The 17978-nt window shown below is 33.8% G+C and overlaps 1 protein-coding gene across 7 annotated transcripts in view; it reads left to right on the top strand.

Moving 5' to 3' along the window:
• LOC126744142 (RB1-inducible coiled-coil protein 1) overlaps positions 1 to 17978 on the top strand; it is a 55362-nt gene that overhangs the window by 13582 nt on the left and 23802 nt on the right. For 6 of the 7 annotated variants that reach the window (XM_050451493.1, XM_050451494.1, XM_050451492.1 and 3 more), the window contains exons 3-15: positions 818 to 1029; positions 1082 to 1237; positions 2875 to 3001; positions 3150 to 3375; positions 3439 to 3621; positions 7169 to 7341; positions 7397 to 7583; positions 7637 to 7945; positions 10589 to 10746; positions 10802 to 10904; positions 11911 to 12408; positions 15728 to 16051; positions 16111 to 16304. In XM_050451493.1, the coding sequence (XP_050307450.1) occupies positions 818 to 1029; positions 1082 to 1237; positions 2875 to 3001; positions 3150 to 3375; positions 3439 to 3621; positions 7169 to 7341; positions 7397 to 7583; positions 7637 to 7945; positions 10589 to 10746; positions 10802 to 10904; positions 11911 to 12408; positions 15728 to 16051; positions 16111 to 16304 (2850 nt within the window). The remainder of the gene's footprint in view (positions 1 to 817; positions 1030 to 1081; positions 1238 to 2874; positions 3002 to 3149; positions 3376 to 3438; positions 3622 to 7168; positions 7342 to 7396; positions 7584 to 7636; positions 7946 to 10588; positions 10747 to 10801; positions 10905 to 11910; positions 12409 to 15727; positions 16052 to 16110; positions 16305 to 17978) is intronic. The other variant, XM_050451495.1, reaches the window with a different exon arrangement.

Here is a 17978-nt window from a genome sequence, read left to right as displayed (position 1 = left end):
CAATAGTTGGTCCATGTATAACCCAAAATTTTTTACTTTTTCCTGCCAGTCAACCACACTCCCATTAACATGCATAATAAGATTATCAGTTTCTATATTGATTTTAGAAAATAAAATTGCTTGTGTTTTTTGAGGGTTAATCAACAAGGAGTTATGCTCCGCCCAATTAGAAATGTTGCTTCAGTCATCATTGATTTTTGTAATCGCTCTGATTAGATCTTTATGGTTCACTTAAAGGAAGATATATCTGAATGTCATCAGCATATTTTTTATTAAAATTTGCCTACTTTGCAACTTTCATATGGTATACTTTATGTGCTCAAAGACTTTTTGGACTGCAAAGAAAGCTGCAATTAGAGCTGTGGGAGGACTGTATGGTTACATTTAAAACTCGCGGAACACTCACACTATCTTCTTCTATATTCTGGAGTGCCTATTGTAGTGTGCATAATCACCAGACAAGACAAAAAGATGATATAGTACCACCTTACTGGATAATAAAGAGGTGTCACGACGGTTTAGGCTTTTTTGCCAATAAAACGTTTAATTTTGAGATGAATAGAATGATTTTAACTGAGAGATATTCTTCCATTAAATTCCTATTAAAATGCATCTATGTATATTAAAGAAAAACATAAAACTATACCCGTTAATTTATTACAGTTTACTCTCGGAGGTGATTGTCCCTGGTGGCGATATTTTTGTTTGCGAAACAATCGCGCTTCATAACAAGTTTACATAAACAATCTCCACTGTTTTTTATTTTGTTAAAATAATTATTTATATTAAAATTATAATTGTTTTCTTTGCTAATCAGCGTGGCCGATCTGAAACGAGAAATCGAAGAGAAGAGCGGCATCCCCGAGGAAAAACAAGTCCTAATCATTAGCGGCGGGGAACCCCTGGAACTGAAAAAGAATCTCTGCTCGTACAAAGCGGGCACCGACACCAACCCCATCTATTTGTTCTCGGTTAACTTTGACGTGTCGAAAATTGATATTTCGAAAAATCTCATTTCTGGCGATCTTGGTAAGGCTTTTACGGTCACTTTATATATACCTAAATGTGAGTTTTTTTTAAGAATTGAAACAAAGATTAACCGATTGTCTTTCGTTACCTGCCTCACTGGCTACCGTCAAGTCTCGAGCGATGGTGGCCGCCGATTTTCATAAAATGGCCTCGGATCAGTTGGAGTTTTGTCAAAATTTGGTGCACGAGCAACATCTGCAACAGCAAGGTATGTATGATTTAAGAGGTCGTCGTTTTGTTTGACAAAACTGACATCCAAAGGACCCTATAAGGTCTAATATAATAATAATCTTTATAATACCTTATAGATCAGTGAAACGGGGTGGCCAGTGATTAGAAACGTCCTAACCATTTTTTAACTATATAAAGTGCTATATTTTATTAGGTTTTTCTTCTAATCTCTTATTCGCCAATTTATTGCGCGTTGTTTTTTAAATTTTTTTTCCTCATTTTTTTTTATGGTATCCTATAGTGTCGCATTTTCGTAATTAACAATGAAAAATAGCACTTTGTAGTTAAAAAACTATATTTAAAAAAAAAGGATGTATTAAGACGCATCTATTCATTGGCCACCCTGTATCCCTGATCTTAGTACTTTGGATTTTAGTTTTAAATAGTAGTAGAAAATCGACATATCCCTGTTTCAGTTCTTCAGTATCCCTGGTATCATTCTAAAATTGTGTTTTTCTAGTTCAGTTAATCCAATTACATACGAATACACTCATTTTAACATAATTCTTTTCTTATTTTTAAACTTCGTCCATGATATATAGGTCTTAGGAGAGCCACAGTCAACAGTCAAGTGCTTAGTGCAATAATTAACTTTAGTTATATTATAACTTTTAGCACAGATTAAAAAAATTAATATCTTGTGAAACCATACCATATATTTCATAAATAGTCACCGAATATTTTCCGAATCTCAACATTCATTGTGTGCTACTGATAATTTTGACAATAATTAAATGAAAATTATTGACACAGCTTTTCAGGTCATTCAGATCCGACGGCTCGGCTGTTTCTCGTAAAGAGTGAACTTCTATTCACGATAACTCAAAAAGTACTTGAGGGTTTTTAATGAGGTTTTCACTAAAACTTAAAGCAATTCCTATTGAAGAATTTGATATATAAATAATTATTGCAGCGCAACTCCTTTCGGAGTTATGCTCAGATTTACTAGGGATGGACTTTAAATAAAATTTACATTTACCTCTAACACAAATGGCACCCCGTTAGACGACAATTTTGGCAAAAATCTCTCTCTCGGACCCACTGCTACTGACATAAGTCTGTCAAGAGATATTTATAATATACAGAGTGTTAGCATATTGTAATCTTTTTTAGATTTAAGTTAGTAAGCTAAATTGGGTCAGGAATTTTCACATAGTTTCACTTTTCGCAGTCCTTAATATTGAATTTTGAAACATTGTGGGTTTTACCAAGCAAGTCTAAAAATTCTATTTAAATTTCAAGAATAATCTGTATCAACAGTTGGAATATTCCAATAATTAAGACCTTACATACATTTCACAGCCTTGGAGTCTGGAACCTGAATTGACGAATTGCCTCTAAGTAAGAAGTATTTTCAGTTACAAGAAATGTTTTTATATAAAATTATTAGCTAAAAAATGCTTTTTCTTTGCCCAAAAGCCCCATTTAAAAGTATCCCTATTTTCCAACGAAAATACTCCCACTAAAACTGGTCTAGCTTCTCAAATCTTTAGTCCAGAATCCTTATTTTTTTGCCCTTAAATCCATCCTCAAAAAATGCTTTAAATATTTGGTGGTTCTTGGACCGTAACAACATACATAAAGCACCTTAAATAAGTTGATTTTTCTCCTCAGGTTGGTCAGCCGTTATAGCTAACTTAGAAGACATTTTAACAGAGTTCCGAAAGAAATGGGAGCTGTTCCGTAAATTGTACGAAGAATTTATTGCGGATCGGGAGTCTTACGAGCTCTTTTTATTAAGGTAAGATTTCAGTAATTATAATCATAAGACGCTTACTTCATTCTGGTGTTTTGCCAAATTACCTGTGTTTTTTTTTGTATTATATTAGATAAACAAACTGATTACGTTCGTTTTAGTAAAAAATGTTCATAAATATCTTATTATGTAGTTTCGAAGACAACAAGAAGACCTTAAGGAGAATTCCGGTGCTAGAAAATCTTCTGGATACCCAAAAAGAACCCCTGGACAGCTCGAAACTCTCAGAAAGGACCAACAGCACCTCCGAAACCGAACCCATTAAAGAAGAAATCCCACTGTACGAGTGGATTTGTTCCTCGAATAATAAAACTTCGTTGGACGAACTTCACAACCATTGCACGTCCAAACTGGAGAGGGTAACGTTGTTTCAATTTTATTTTTATGGGTGGGATTTTTAAGGAAATTTGTTATTTTGACAGTTCGAAAACGAAATTATGCCCACCCTGAGGTATAGGGTGACCGAAACGTTGGAGAGTGCGGACAAGCGGGAGCGTAAGGAAATCGACGGTATAGGGCAGAGGTTGTTCGATTTGCATAATTTAATCAAAAAAATCGAGGAGCATGTACTATACCAAAGCGATTTGAAACAGAGTTTTGCTCAGGTGAGTCGTCTGATTAACAATGTTTCAGTAATGTATGTAAAAGTATATTTTTTAACTACTGTTGTACCAAAAACAAAAATCACGATTTTACTGTCCTGATTATTAAAAATTTGTACTACAATACAAAACATTCATTGATTATAACAAATTAATTAAAATTGTAGCTACTATGAAATTTACCAACACTCTAATTCGGATACAATATCTAATAAGATAATTACATTTATAAAACAGATAACCTCCCAGTCGACGGCAACAATAGAGGATGGAAAATATGGCAAAAAGAAGCCTTGGCTTACATTAGAAATCTTAAGATCAATAAAGAAATGAGACGCATTATATATAAAATATAAAAAGAACAAGAACAACAAAAATTTTGATTTGTATAAATAATCGAATAGATCAAATGCCTTGGAGAAGTCATGTAGACTACATCCATCCGTAACCCTTCGCCAAAAGCATTTATTATAGATTCATTCCTGATCACTAAGTTTATAACTGTGGACCTATACGACACAAAACCATGTTGTTCTGGAATAACAATACTTTTTATGGTAAAGTATATTTTATCTGAAACAATAGATTCAAAGAACTTTAAAAAAATTGATACTTTAGAAATTAATTAAATTATTAATAAAAAAATATCATTTTATTTCTTTCAAAAAGAAGAATACCGATCGCGTGGAAGAACGCGGCAGTAGTCTAAGTATTTAAAAAGGGTAACCCCAAAAATGTCAAAAACTACCGCCCTATTAGCCTGCTATTATATTTATATAAACTTCTAATAGGAATTATTACTAACAGGTTAATACAAATACTAGACGGATACCAGTCAAACGAACCTGCAGAATTGAGAAGAGGCTATGGTACAGTAGATCACACACTAGTGAGAAGACTTTTGGCCATTTAACCTTTGTTGATTATAAGAATGCCTTTGACCCAGTTAAGAAATGGATCTTCATAATAGCAGTGAATGAGCCAGAATACACTCTCAATCCACTTTTATTATTCAAAACGGATATGAGGAACCAACCTTGCATCCAAAAATTAGTAAACATTCAATAGCAGATAAAGTCCAAACAGACAAGGAAAATGCTACCTTTTCCAAGTTGTTTACTTTGAACTTATAAAGAGAGAACATCTTTAGCAAACTGCCATGGGAACATTTTTAGAATCAATATCGACGGAAGTTGCATCAATCACTTACATTTTGCTGATGATATTATATTCATTACTGGTGATTTAGTTGACCTTTCAAGTGTGTTGCAATAATTAAAGCATGTATCGTGCTAAATTGGACTGAAAATGAACTACGAAAAAACAAAAGTAATGAGTAACGACGAAATTGAAATGTTTATTGGCCCCAAAATATTCAGCGAGGTAACTGGGACATAAAAATGCGATAGGATAAAAAAATTAGACGGCAGAACTTAAAAAAGAAAAATTGCAGTTATGTGGGCTGCATTTGCGAAGATGGGATATTTACTTAAAAATCAAGATCAGAGTGACGGATATAGTAGAAAAAATAGCTAAACTCAAATGGCAATGGACAGGACATATAGTAGGAAGTGAAATAGATAGATAGACATCAAGACTAACAAGATGGAGACCAAGACAAACAAAAAGCAGCATAGGCAGACATTAAAAGTGATGTTCGGTTAATATTGAATAAATTGCTGGCAGAAACTGGTTACAAAAAGCACAGGATAAAAAGAAATGAAGGGAAGATTGGATTCGCTTATGTTCAGGAGTGGATAAGCAGTGGCTAAAGACGAGAAAAAAGAAAAACTTTACTATTTTTTATCAGGACTGCGTAATCAGCGTATCACGATACCTTAATATCCTTGTCCATTCTATAGCTTGTTAACTTGGGTATCTTTATGATTATTTCCTTCATAACCATATTTAAGACAAGACTTAGAAAGTCTTTCTGTTGCCCTTTTCGATTGGTATTGCCTCGATGTATTTCTTTATCTATCTTAGGAGATGGATGAAGCACAAATATTTAAATAACCTTAATTATCTTAACCGTGAGGTCAATCTCAAATATCAAGATCATTTTCAGGTTTGAGTGCTTTTATTTAGAAACAACGACGTGGACGTAGTAAAATCTGTTTTCTTTGAGGTGCTTGATTAGCGTGAGTATTATCTATCACGAATTTAACAATGCAGCAAATGTTTGAAGTTGCCTCCATTTGTCTGAAGACACAACGCTAAACGCCTATGAAATTCGCGTACGATGCTTTACAAAGTTTGTCTTGGAATCTTCTAATGCTTCACGAATCTGATCCTGCATATTGTCTCTCGTCGTAGATCTTTGTTAAAAAATAGTAAGGTAAATTTATAAGAGCAAGGGAACTCATGTCTAATGAGTTCGAATCTACTCGAATTTAAAAATAACTTTGACAATTTGTCATTTTTAGGTTCATCAAGTTCAAAACGGTTAAATTTCTTTAAATATTTGTGCCTGATCTACCTGCTAAAGTATTTTTTTAATGTTTTATTAAAACAGAAACATTAATAAACAGCTTTTTTATATTTTGACCCTAATATTACGATAACAAAGTACAACATGTCCCTATAAACGCAAAATTTTCCCTTCTTTTCGAATACGCTACAAAAAATAGATGGTGCCATTTAAAAAAGTTACTTTGATTTGATCTTAAAAAACCACCTTAAGGTCAAAATGACCTCCACAGGTACATCCTAGGAAACCAAATGACGTCTCAAGACCGTGACAATCTATAGAAAGATAGATCTAGATCTATAGAAATAAGTTAACAACCAAACAAACTATAATTAAAAAAAAAGAAACCTGCCAAAATATGGGCAAGAATAAAAAAGTATACAAATACACAAGACGAAAAAAATGGAAATAGAGGACAAAATCAGTGATTAAACAAAAAATCTCAAACATATTTCACAATCATTATTCTGTATTGAAAAAACATGGCAGAAGAAATTAAAAAAGTACTATAAACAAAACAACAACAAGGTAATAAGTATATTTAGAAAAAGAATTACGCTAACAAGTGATGCATTTGAGAAGTTGGGATACACAGGGTGTCCGGAAAGTCAACGATAATACTGAAGATGCTGATGGAGCAACTCATAAGCACCCAGAAAAACATGATATGACCTTAGTAGAAGATCGATGGTTTTCGATATATTGGCACTTTAGTGGAAGTCACCAAAATCGTATTCTTGTATCGGATGTTCGATTGTTACGCCTTAAAAATAGATATTTTTTTTAGCTTTGCAATACTGAATAGCCATTTTACTGATCAAAGCCAAACGTTAAATTAAACAGCCAAAACATGTAATAGGACATTCATCCTAAATGATTAAGAGCATTATTTTTTTTTTATTTTTAATACCTCATATTGGATCAAAAAATTGTACGGCAACCTGTCTAATACCTTATAAAGTTGGCTCATTTAATATACTTTTAAAATTTCCTATTATGTGTTAACAAACGGTTTATGCCAAAGAGTCCGATATTGTAATAATTTTAAGTCGGTCCCCACTGATTCTCTTCATCTTTTAGCATGAGACTCGTGCGGCTCAAACTAGAGACACCTCAATCCTGCCGGATCTTTGCGCGACCCACATCCAGCAAATGGATTTGATTAAGCAGTGCCATCAGAAACTTATGGACGACAGGATGAAAATCGTTCGGGCCAAGTACGAGCTTAGCAAAAGTCTGTGCACGAGAATCGAGTGAGCTTAAATGTTCTTTTTTATGCTCTACGGTTATTCATTACTTTATTCCCAGGTGGGTGCAACAAATTGAAAATAAACTGTGGGAGCTGGACTCTTTGTTAGTGTACTTCCACGAGCACTTGCAACGGTTAAGGCAGCACTTGAAAATTTTCGAACAACTGCATTTGGCTCCGCTGGTTTATATGAATGCGGTCATCGAGGTGGTACGACGCAGGACCTTTTCGCAACTTTTCCTAATGGTATAATGATTCCGATGGTTCACCTAAAAGTTTATTATAAATAATTTAATTAGTGGGCCTCGGATCTGGCCTGTCAGCAGCTCACCATCTACAACGAAGAAATGACAAGAAGGAAAGACTTTATGGCACAGTTCGAGGGTCATTTTCTCAACGGTTTGTTTCCCGGTATGAGCGACGTTATTCCCCCGTTCGCCATTGAGGCTCCCGCCATGTTCGATGCGAAATTACCGATTATCGGCGAGGAGGACGTCGAGCGGTTGAGAAAGGAGTTGCCGGATTTCGCGGAGAATTTGGTGTTGCCCGATATGACCCACGTAATTAATTTTTTTTCCGGCAAGACTGCGGCTAAAAAGGAGGATAAGGTAAGAAGAGTATTTACAAAACACTATTTTGTTATCGCTCTTTATAGTAACTCAGACTGAGATAAGGAAGCCAAGCAATAATTGATCTTTTCAAAAATTCTAGATTCAAAGGAAATTTTAAGGAGAATTTTTAAATTAGAATAGGTTAAAATTGTGAATCTTTTGCTATTGATTTTGATATGTTTCAAGGTCCGTATTATCCTAATTAATTGAATATTTTGGAAATTCTTCAGTTAGAAGCCAGTTACATTAATAAATTCAAATTTTACAATTTAAAGGTATATTTATAGTCCTCAGGTTATATTTGAAGAGGTTCTGAAGGTCTTGCTATATGCATTCAAGGATTCAACAACTGAAAATGAACATCTAAGAAATTAAAATTATTTTTTATTATTCCACGCGCTTGATTTATTTTGAATTTCTGAAATTACAAGAGATCTCAATAATTTTTGGGTTAGGATGGATTGAAATTGTAAAACTTTAGGCCTTTAAATACTAGGAAAATCTGGAACAGTTTTCTCTACTATAATCCATAACTTTTAATTATATTTCAGATTTTTAGTGTATTTGCTTAAGAAATGATTTTTCTATTCTCTTTTTTAGGGACCTGAACCACATATTCCAATTTTTGTTTTTGTAATTGTATTCAAAACAGCTGGATAATTTTAGTTTTCGGGTAGGATTGAATTGAGACTGAGATACAGTGGTGACCAAAAGTATGGAAACTTTTTTAATTTGTATTTTTTTTTTAGAAACCAGGAACTATAATAAAGTTACTCATATTGTGATAAAGTATATATAATATATTACCTAACTTAACATATTAATTTGAAATTAAACGTATTATAAAAAGAAAATGAAGTAAAATTAATATTTTCTTGGCCAAAAGTTTGGAAACTGAAGAAAGTTATTTATATAAATTACATCTAAATCAAAATCTGCTAATATTTTGTGGCATATCCCTCCGAATTTATTACTTCTCTACATCTTCGTGGCATAGAATCAACAAGTCTTCACTGGAAATGGCAGCCCACTCAGTTTGCAGTATTTCCCACAGTTGAGCCTTGTTTGAAATCGAATGGTTTCGAATCTTCCTGTCCAAATCATCCCATAAATTCTCTATGGGATTCAGATCTGGGGACTGTGAAGGCCAATCCATTAAAGCAATTCTCTGTTCATTTAACCAGTTTTTCACAAATTGGGACTTGGTCGTTGTCTTGCTGAAACAACCATCTCAATGGTATTTCCGCTTCAGCATAAGGCAACATGTTGTTCTCCAATATGTCTTTGTATAGAAAACGGTCCATTATTCCATCAATTTTAACCAGGGGGCCAACTCCTGATCGGGAGAAACAACGCCGCACCATTACGCTTCCACCACCATGTTTTACCGTAGGCGTTTGGTATTTGTGGATGTACCTTGTACCTTTTGGTCGCCGGACATAACGTCTCCCAAATAATTGAAACTTACTTTCGTCACTAAACAATACAGTATTTCAATTTTGGTGAGACCAGGTAAGATGATCTCGTGCAAATTTCAAGCGATCCTTTCTATTTTTCTTTGATATTAGTGGTTTCTTTACAGCAACTCTTCCAAAAAGCCCTACTTCATTTAGCCTCATTCTTCTCACCGTGCGAGCAGACACAGAAATCCCCATTTCATTCTTTTCTCCAGAAATATCTATAGAAGTTTTCTTTGGGTCGTTCATCGATATTGTTTTCATTACCTTCATAGCCCTTTTGGACAACTTTCTTGGTCTTCCTTGCTTGTAAGCTACCAAAACATTTCCTCTCTTTTCAAATTTTTTAATTATTTTTGAAACCGTGCCTTTTAAAATGTTTAAATTTTTACTTATTTCAATTTGTTTATAACCCTTCTGGTATAGTTCAACTATTTTACTTTTTAAATCACTAGATACACTTAGGCATGATGCCTGTCTTTACTCAAACAAAATCGTACCGTTAAACAGCTTAGTAGCTAGTAAACAATTATTATGATTTTATTAAAGGTTTCCATACTTTTGGCCACCACTGCAACTGGCTTTAGAAATATTAAAAATGACTTTCTTCAGGATGGTCAGACTGTATTTTATTGAATTTTACAGTCTGAGAAATATGGACGATTTTTCATTAAAACTCTTAAATTTCGTGGTTTTTTTATTAATTTTTAAAATATTAGAAAAAGTGCCTCTTTGGAATGCTCAATTCTCAAAGTTTAAGAGGTTCATGTCTTTTCAATAATCAAAAATTTTAATCCTTTTGACTGATATTTTTTTGATTTCTGAAATGTTTAATATTTTAAAATTGTAAAGTGTTAAAAAAAGTTATTTAATATTTTACCATGTGAAAAAAAACATTCATCTTTAAACAGTCATTCTGGCAAATGTTGATTTTTGAGTTTTGAGGTTCTTCTATAAATGGAACGATATAATAATTATAAAAATTAAATTCTTCGCTTTTGTTTCTTATCCCAGTTTCATTTTTAAATTACTGTCTGGATCTTTTGGAAATTTATTTTATATTAGATACATCTAGATATAAGAATTAAAACTCAACGTTTCTGGAAACCCTAAAATATCATTTAAAATCCGTGACGTCAAATTACACTAACAAATCACATGTTTTACTCACATTTTCGTTTAGGCGGACGATACGAAAGGAGTCGAAGACAAACTAATTCAGGCGGTCTCAGATGCCGGTTTATCCAGTAATTTGGATAAAAATCTACTGAAAGCGACCGGCAGCGAGCCCTGCCTAACTTTAGCAGCGGCGGGATTACCCTCCAACCTCAAGGACGACAAGTAGGTGCTCCAATTAATTTGTAAAAATTTGCCACTTAAACGCGCGCCATTTCAGAGGCTGTGAGTCCGAAACGGACACCGAGGAGTTCGAGAAGGTCGGTCAGAGCCCCCTCGAACTCACGTTTCCCCAAAAGCAAGACGCTTCTACCATCACTCAGGTAAGAATTGAATAATTTATAAGTCTTTTCAGTTATCCAACTGAATTATATGCTCCTGGGGCTAAATAGCTACATTTTTTCATTCCCTTTCGTCAATAGAGAAAAAAATTGTTATTTTAAGCAATAACAATTTCTTAACCAATTTAATTATAAATGAATGAACACAGAAAAAACCTCCATAGTGGGTCCCCAAAGTTAATTGGCAGCTATTAGAAGGAGATTCTGGGTGCTCGGTGGTATCAGCGCCATTAAAAAGTACAATTAATGGCAAAAAACGTTGGACCTTACACAATGGGGCTTAATGGTCTAATTAATAGAGTGAATTGGTTATGATCTAAGCTGCCATCAAAGTCCCATTTACACACCAATTTTAATTTTTTTGATTCGTTAAATCTAAGGTCTTAAGAATACTTATAGTGTTTTCTTGCAAATCTACTGCTGCAGAATCTATTTCTGTAGCAGTAATTTTAGATGGCAAAATTGAATTCTTAGGTTGTTTAATGGCATACAAACTTAAAGTAAATTAATTTGTATCATTGCATGCCATAATACCTATTAAGCAAAATAGGGAAAAAAATATATCATATCTCAAGAACAATATACCTAGTATGTATTATATTATGTATAACTTAATAAAAAACTATAACTATTCACTGGGTGGCACCTAAATTTGTTTTGATTTAAAAAATATGTAGTTCCAGCTTTAAAGTTCGAAGTGTTTTGCAAATTTTCTTTTACATTACTGATTAGAGTTAAAAATTAAAAAAAAACTCCAAATCAATAAAAACTATAATTGAACTGTAACGAGCATATCTTCAGTAATCCTATCCATATTTACGTTTGAAAATAGCTGGTTAAACAACTAAATTATGTAAATATTAATTAGTAAACTGTCTTTTGTATTACATCGATGCTTGCCCTGTATACTGGCATTGAACGTATGCGGAATAAAAATTATAGATTTCTTCATTTTTGTGCATTGTTCGCGCTACGTTTCACATTACAGGTACGCGGTCAATTATTACCCCCGAAAAAAGCGGCGTCGCGATTCTTCCGCGCCGTCGTCGCTCAGTCCTCGTACGACACGACCACCGACACCAGCACCACCAACGAGAGTTTCACCAACATCAAAAACATCTCGTTGGACTCGATCGACGAACTGTCGAGCATCAAAAATTTCACCAGCACCATTAGCGAGAGCTGCTTCAATTCGCATTGCAACCAGATGACGTCCAAAGACGCGACCACGAGTTCCCTTCATCTCTCGGATATCTCCGGTACGGCGAAAACTTCGTCACATTATCAGAACCGTTCGAAATCGGTTTCGCCGCAAAGTCCCGGGGAATCCTCGCCGTATACCGTTAATGCTCTGACGAGCGATTTCGCTACTGACGAGTACTATATCGATGAGAGTTTACCGTCTAGCGTGGGCACTGGGAACAGTCAGGGCAGCGAGTTTGTCAGACAGTTGGACACCGCGAATATTGTGGTCGCTATGCTTCAGGTATCTGTTTCTTGTCTCTATTTCTTGCTCTTGTCTTGGTTATTTTCGCTTTTCGCATTTGGCGGTTGCTTAGTAGGGTGAACCGCTTATATTGAAATTAGGATGGAGACAATTAAAATTAGCTCGTTATTTCATGGTTGATTCGACTTTTTTATGCAAAATGATCAGTTTTTGGGCAGCTTTTCCCTTGGTTTTATACGGAATTGAATACAGGGTGGTCGGTAATGAATGCTCCAAAAAGCAATTCTAGGTTAAACTCGGGCCAATTATGCCTTAATAAAAATTGCTTATAATTAAGATACAGGGTGTTAAAATTTTATTTTCAGATCTGTTTTTTTATAGCTCAAGCTGTTTTGTTGAGATATCGGCATAAAAATTGGGGATCGGGGTTTTTGGTAGTGATGTTTTGAAAACATGCCCACCATTCACCTCTAGCCATTTTCTTAATCCTTTCACCAAATAATTCTTTGTTAATATTAGAATCATGATTTTTTTTTAAATAGTTCCTTTTGTGTATGGATTACTTCTGTATAAACTATTGGCTTTATATTACCCGAAAGCAAAAAGTCCAAAGGATTAAGATCCGGGCTACGCGAAAGGCCAGGGAAATTCACTGTTATGACCAAACCATCTATAAAGCAACCATTCATCTAAAAAATTGCTCTTATTTCACTATTGGAATATTCATTATACCTAACTAGTTTCTTCTTAGATTAAGCTGTCGTAAGAGATATTCGTTTAAGGCGCTTTCGTAACGGTTTTAATGCCTTCGATAGACATACATTGATCAACTGACCCTGAAGTCCCAAACTATTCTGCTTTTGACATGACAAGAAATTTCAAATAATGGGGAAACGTTCCTAAGTTTTAGATAAAAGTTTCAATCATTTCAAGTTCCTGTAAGTCTCAGAAAGCCTGGAAAAAATTACAAAATTATTCCAGGGGAATTAAATGCCTTGAATATATAAACATTAAGTCGGCATGCCTGAATCCATGAAAATTTATCTGAAAGGTCCGGAATTAAATAAAAACTTACCTAATTCGATATTTATGGCCTGGAATATATCAAAAACCTAAAGTATATGTAGAAAATGAATTATAGTAGAAAATGAAACATAGGCAATCAATAAAAAGTTTTGGAAAACGTAAAATTTCCGTGAGGATGAAGTCAAATGCCTAAGGTGCATTAAATGTCTGGAATATCCCAAAAACTTGAAATATGCGATTTCAAAACCTTTGAAAAGCATCAAAACTTAGTGCAAATGCTTGAAAGGCATAAATATATTTTTGTTGATGTCTGGAATAAAGTATAAGATGTCTGTAAGAGTTTGGAACTTGCAAGAAACAGGAGAATTTAAAGGAATGGAAGATAAAAATATCTGGAAACATAAAAATTACCATCAAATGGATGAAATAAAATGGAAAATTACTTTAAACGCCTGAAAGATATTAACAATTAGTTCGGATTCCTGAAGTCATAAAAATTGACCTCAAAAGCCTGGAATTAATTTAAAAAAATACTTAATTCAGTATTTATGGTCTAGAGTATTTGATGTAAGAAAATAAACGTGAAAAATATAGAAAATTACTTCAAAAGCGATGAAAACGTACGCAATTTATTAAAAACCTCTGAAAACGTATAATTTTTACGGCAAATTCCTGAAAACATTTAAAAAATTAATGGAATACATCAAACACCTGGGAAATTTGTCCTGAAAGTGTGTCTGAAAGCGTGAATGTCCCTGAAAAGCATCAAAATAACTGGAAAATATACAAAAATTATTGGGGATGATTGAAAGGCATAAATATTTATTTTCGATGCCTGGAATAATATTAGAAAATGTCTGTAAGAGTCTGGAACCTAAAGTACTTTAAAAACCACAAAGAAACATAAATCTAGAAGCAGAATAATAGACGAATGGTCCTGTTTACTTCACAATCTTTATTTTAAGAATCCCGACGCGTTTCGGTTGTTAAAGATTGTGAAGTAAACAGGACCCTTCGTCTATTATTTTGCTTTACATAATGGTACTTCACCCTGGAGAAATTTATGATAATCTTATAAATTTAGAAGACTACTAAAGTATGAAGAGGAACAGGAATAAATTGTCTCTGGGAGCTTGGAAAAAATAAAGGAGCTATTCCAGAGGCCTGGCAATCTTAAACAATTAATGTGAGTCCCTGGAAAACATACAAGTTACCGTGAAATGTATAAAATGAAATGAAAATCACTTTAAATGCTTGGAGGGTATAAGCATCTAGTTCGAATCACTGGGTACCAACAAATTGACTTTAAATACCTGGAATAAAATAAAAAATTACCTAATTCAGTAAATATGGCCGGGAATGTGGCAAAAAAACATGGAAAATTTTAAAAATTACTCCAAAAACGAAACATACACGAAAAAACCGGTAAAATTCAATTTCAAAGCCCTCTACAAACGACAAAATATCTGGAAAACATACAATTACATTAATACGTTAGTGGAAACGGCATAAATAATAATTTTCGAGGCCTGAAATAAAAATTGAAATGTCTGCAAAAGTCTGGATTCTAAATCGCTTTAAACACGTGAAAGAAATATTATTTAAATACCTCGAAGGGACTTAAAATGACATCAAATTCCAGGAATAAAATAAAAAATGTCTCTACGGGATAATTGGATACATAAAGATGGTTAAGGTTAAGGTTCATAAGTTCTTAATAACGTGAGCTATCTCTTAACGTAATGTAAACGAAATGAAACATAAATCGTTTTAAAAACTGGACGAAACCTGGTTTTAAATACCTGACAGACTCTTAAAATGACCTCAAATGCTAGACATACAATAAAAAATGCCTCTGAGAGCCTGGAACTTGAATGACTTGAAGAAACCTAATTTTAAAGATCAAAAAGATACTTCAAATACCTGAAATAAAACTGCCAATGCAAATTTGATACTCATCATTTCAAGAGGTCAACTTTTGATCAATTGAATTCTTAATACACCGCGAAACCTTGAAATATCGAGCTGTAAATATCCCAAATGTTCTAAACTCAACTTTAGAGCCACCCTATTGCTTAGTTATTCCTCCGTTAAAACTTTTATTTATTTTTGCACATGTTCTTACCTAAGAGCGATAGATAGATACCTGATAGCCTAACTTAGACCATCGTTTATTTGATTCCTATTGTCGAATCCAGTTTTTTTTTTAGTTTGTCATCTTGCAACGTTCATGCATGAACATCAGCATCGCACCTTTCTGTGGACATCAGTAGTACCATTAGTTATCAAGTAGTTATGTAATCAGGACAATAAAATGTATAATTTCTTATAGGACAATCTTCAAATATCTCGCTCGGAACACGACAAACTGAAATCGATATTCGAGGACGTGAGTAACATCGCCAGACTATCGATGACCAAACTGCGCTCGGACCTAAACGAGTTCAAAGCCCAATTCGTGGACAATTCGCAAGTGCTTAGCAAAGAATACGAACAATTAGGGCGAACTTGGGAGGCCCTATTGCACGGTGTGAGCCAGAACGAGAAGGAGATAATCGAGAGCTTGCGGCGGGACAATGAAGAAGAAAGGGAGAGGTATAGGTACAGTTTGCTCGAAAAGGAGGACGTCATTAAGAGGCTACAGGAGGATAAAAGGGTACAACGGGAGGATTAAAGGTGAAATTGAGAGGGCACAAAAGGTTTTTTAATTTTTAGGTTATGGAAGATCGGATTGAGGATAGCAATAAGCGTGTGGAAGGTTTGTCCAAGCAGAACGAGGAGAGCTCGGAGCGTATCGAGGAACTTTTGAGGCAGCTACAAGAGAGAAATTTGGAAAAGGAGAAGTTTTTAAAGGAAATCGGCGATTTGAAGCGGGAGCATAAGGCGGAGTTTGATAACATCAAATCTAGGTAAGAAATTGGTAGATTTGTGTACTATTGAGTACATTTATCAATAATTTTTCTGGCATTTTGAATATGTATTTGAGAAGTTGGACATAAAATATCAACTGTTATTTTGAACTTCAGTGTGTATCTTTATTTTTTCTCTTTAAATAATGAATAAAACTGATTGATAGTCACGTCTCTGATCCGTTCTTAGGCATTTTATTAATTTTGCTAATACACTAGACTAGTTGCCATATAAATGTGCAATAAATCTGACACAATCGATTCTGCATAGGATAAACATTCTAGTGGCCACCAAACGTATTTTTTCAGTTTTCCAGGCATTTACACTCCCATCCAGAGTGTCTTTTTTGTGCGTCCTATTCCAGACTCAATTTAAAGGTTCTTTAAGTTGTCCTTGATATGATTGCAATCAATTTAAGTGCCTGGAATTACTCTTAAAACCTATTTCCCGGTCGTTGAACGAGCTTCAGAGCCTGTAATGGGCCTTTATTTAAACTCAAATAATTTTTGAGGGTGCCAATTCTTGTGGGTGCTACTAACGGTTCATAGATATGACACAAGAACCTTCCTTTAATGTTAATTATCCTGCACATCGACTGACACTCACTAAGAAATGACCAAATAGCATAAAAACTGTAACATGTTTACAGATATTTAAAAATAAAGTAAAAGACCTTTTAATTTATTTAGAGCGATACGCAATTAATGATTATTTTTATATAGAAAATGGCACTTGATCGGGCATAGGTATATTAGTTGGTATTAGAAATGTTATATTGGTATTAATTGTAAGAAGTGGAAATTTTAAAAGAAAAGTGAAGCGAAATTTCCAACGAATTACAACTGGTCAGGTAAATATGACAAATAAAATATTGACAATTTTAGTAGATTATAACGTAAAAAAAAATTAGTTTGCAATAGATACACCGGAAGAAGATAATTCTCGTAATTTAGCTGATGGCGGTCTTGGCATTGAACCTGATCCTCTAGAATCATATTCTCAATGCCAGTACCAGTGGCTTAACAGAAAAACTGGCTTCAGAACAACCAAGTTCGTCGAAGGATTGGAATGAAGATGATGAAATTATGACTTTAAGAAATTTGATTTTAGTCAAGATTTAAAAGATTGGGCACTGAAATATAACATTAGACATGTTGCCATTAAAGATCTTTTAAAAATTTTAAATATAAATACATGGAGGTCAAGTTTCCGAAGGACCCTAGAACTTTTTTGGCTACTCTATGTAAAATAAATTTACGGGATATTGCGGGAGGTCAATATTGACAAATCGACTGCTATGTATATCAGCATCGTTCCCCGTTCTATAGTTTGGACCACATTAAATGGCATTTTCTAAAAAAAATATTGCTTAGGTTAAAGTTTGATCCAATAGGTTTTCCAGTACCTAATCAACTTAATTCAATCTAAAATACTATTACAAAGACACAAATGTAGTGTTAATACAAGGATTAAAGTAGGTATAATTGCTCACAGTAACCAAAAACATACCAAAATATGAAGTCCAATATTATACCATTTTTAAGTTTTAAATATTTAAAAATCTATATGTATTATATTTTTGTATTTATTAAATTTACTAATAAAAAAATCCAAAATTTATAAAGAATATAAATCATCTGTATTTATCTTTATCAAAATCGCTTTGCCTATCT

Source organism: Anthonomus grandis, chromosome 13 (assembly GCF_022605725.1).
Source record: "Anthonomus grandis grandis chromosome 13, icAntGran1.3, whole genome shotgun sequence".
Classification (NCBI taxonomy): domain Eukaryota; kingdom Metazoa; phylum Arthropoda; class Insecta; order Coleoptera; family Curculionidae; genus Anthonomus; species Anthonomus grandis.
The sequence above is the reverse complement of the archived record's forward strand: the minus strand, read 5'-3'. Positions and strand labels throughout refer to the sequence as shown.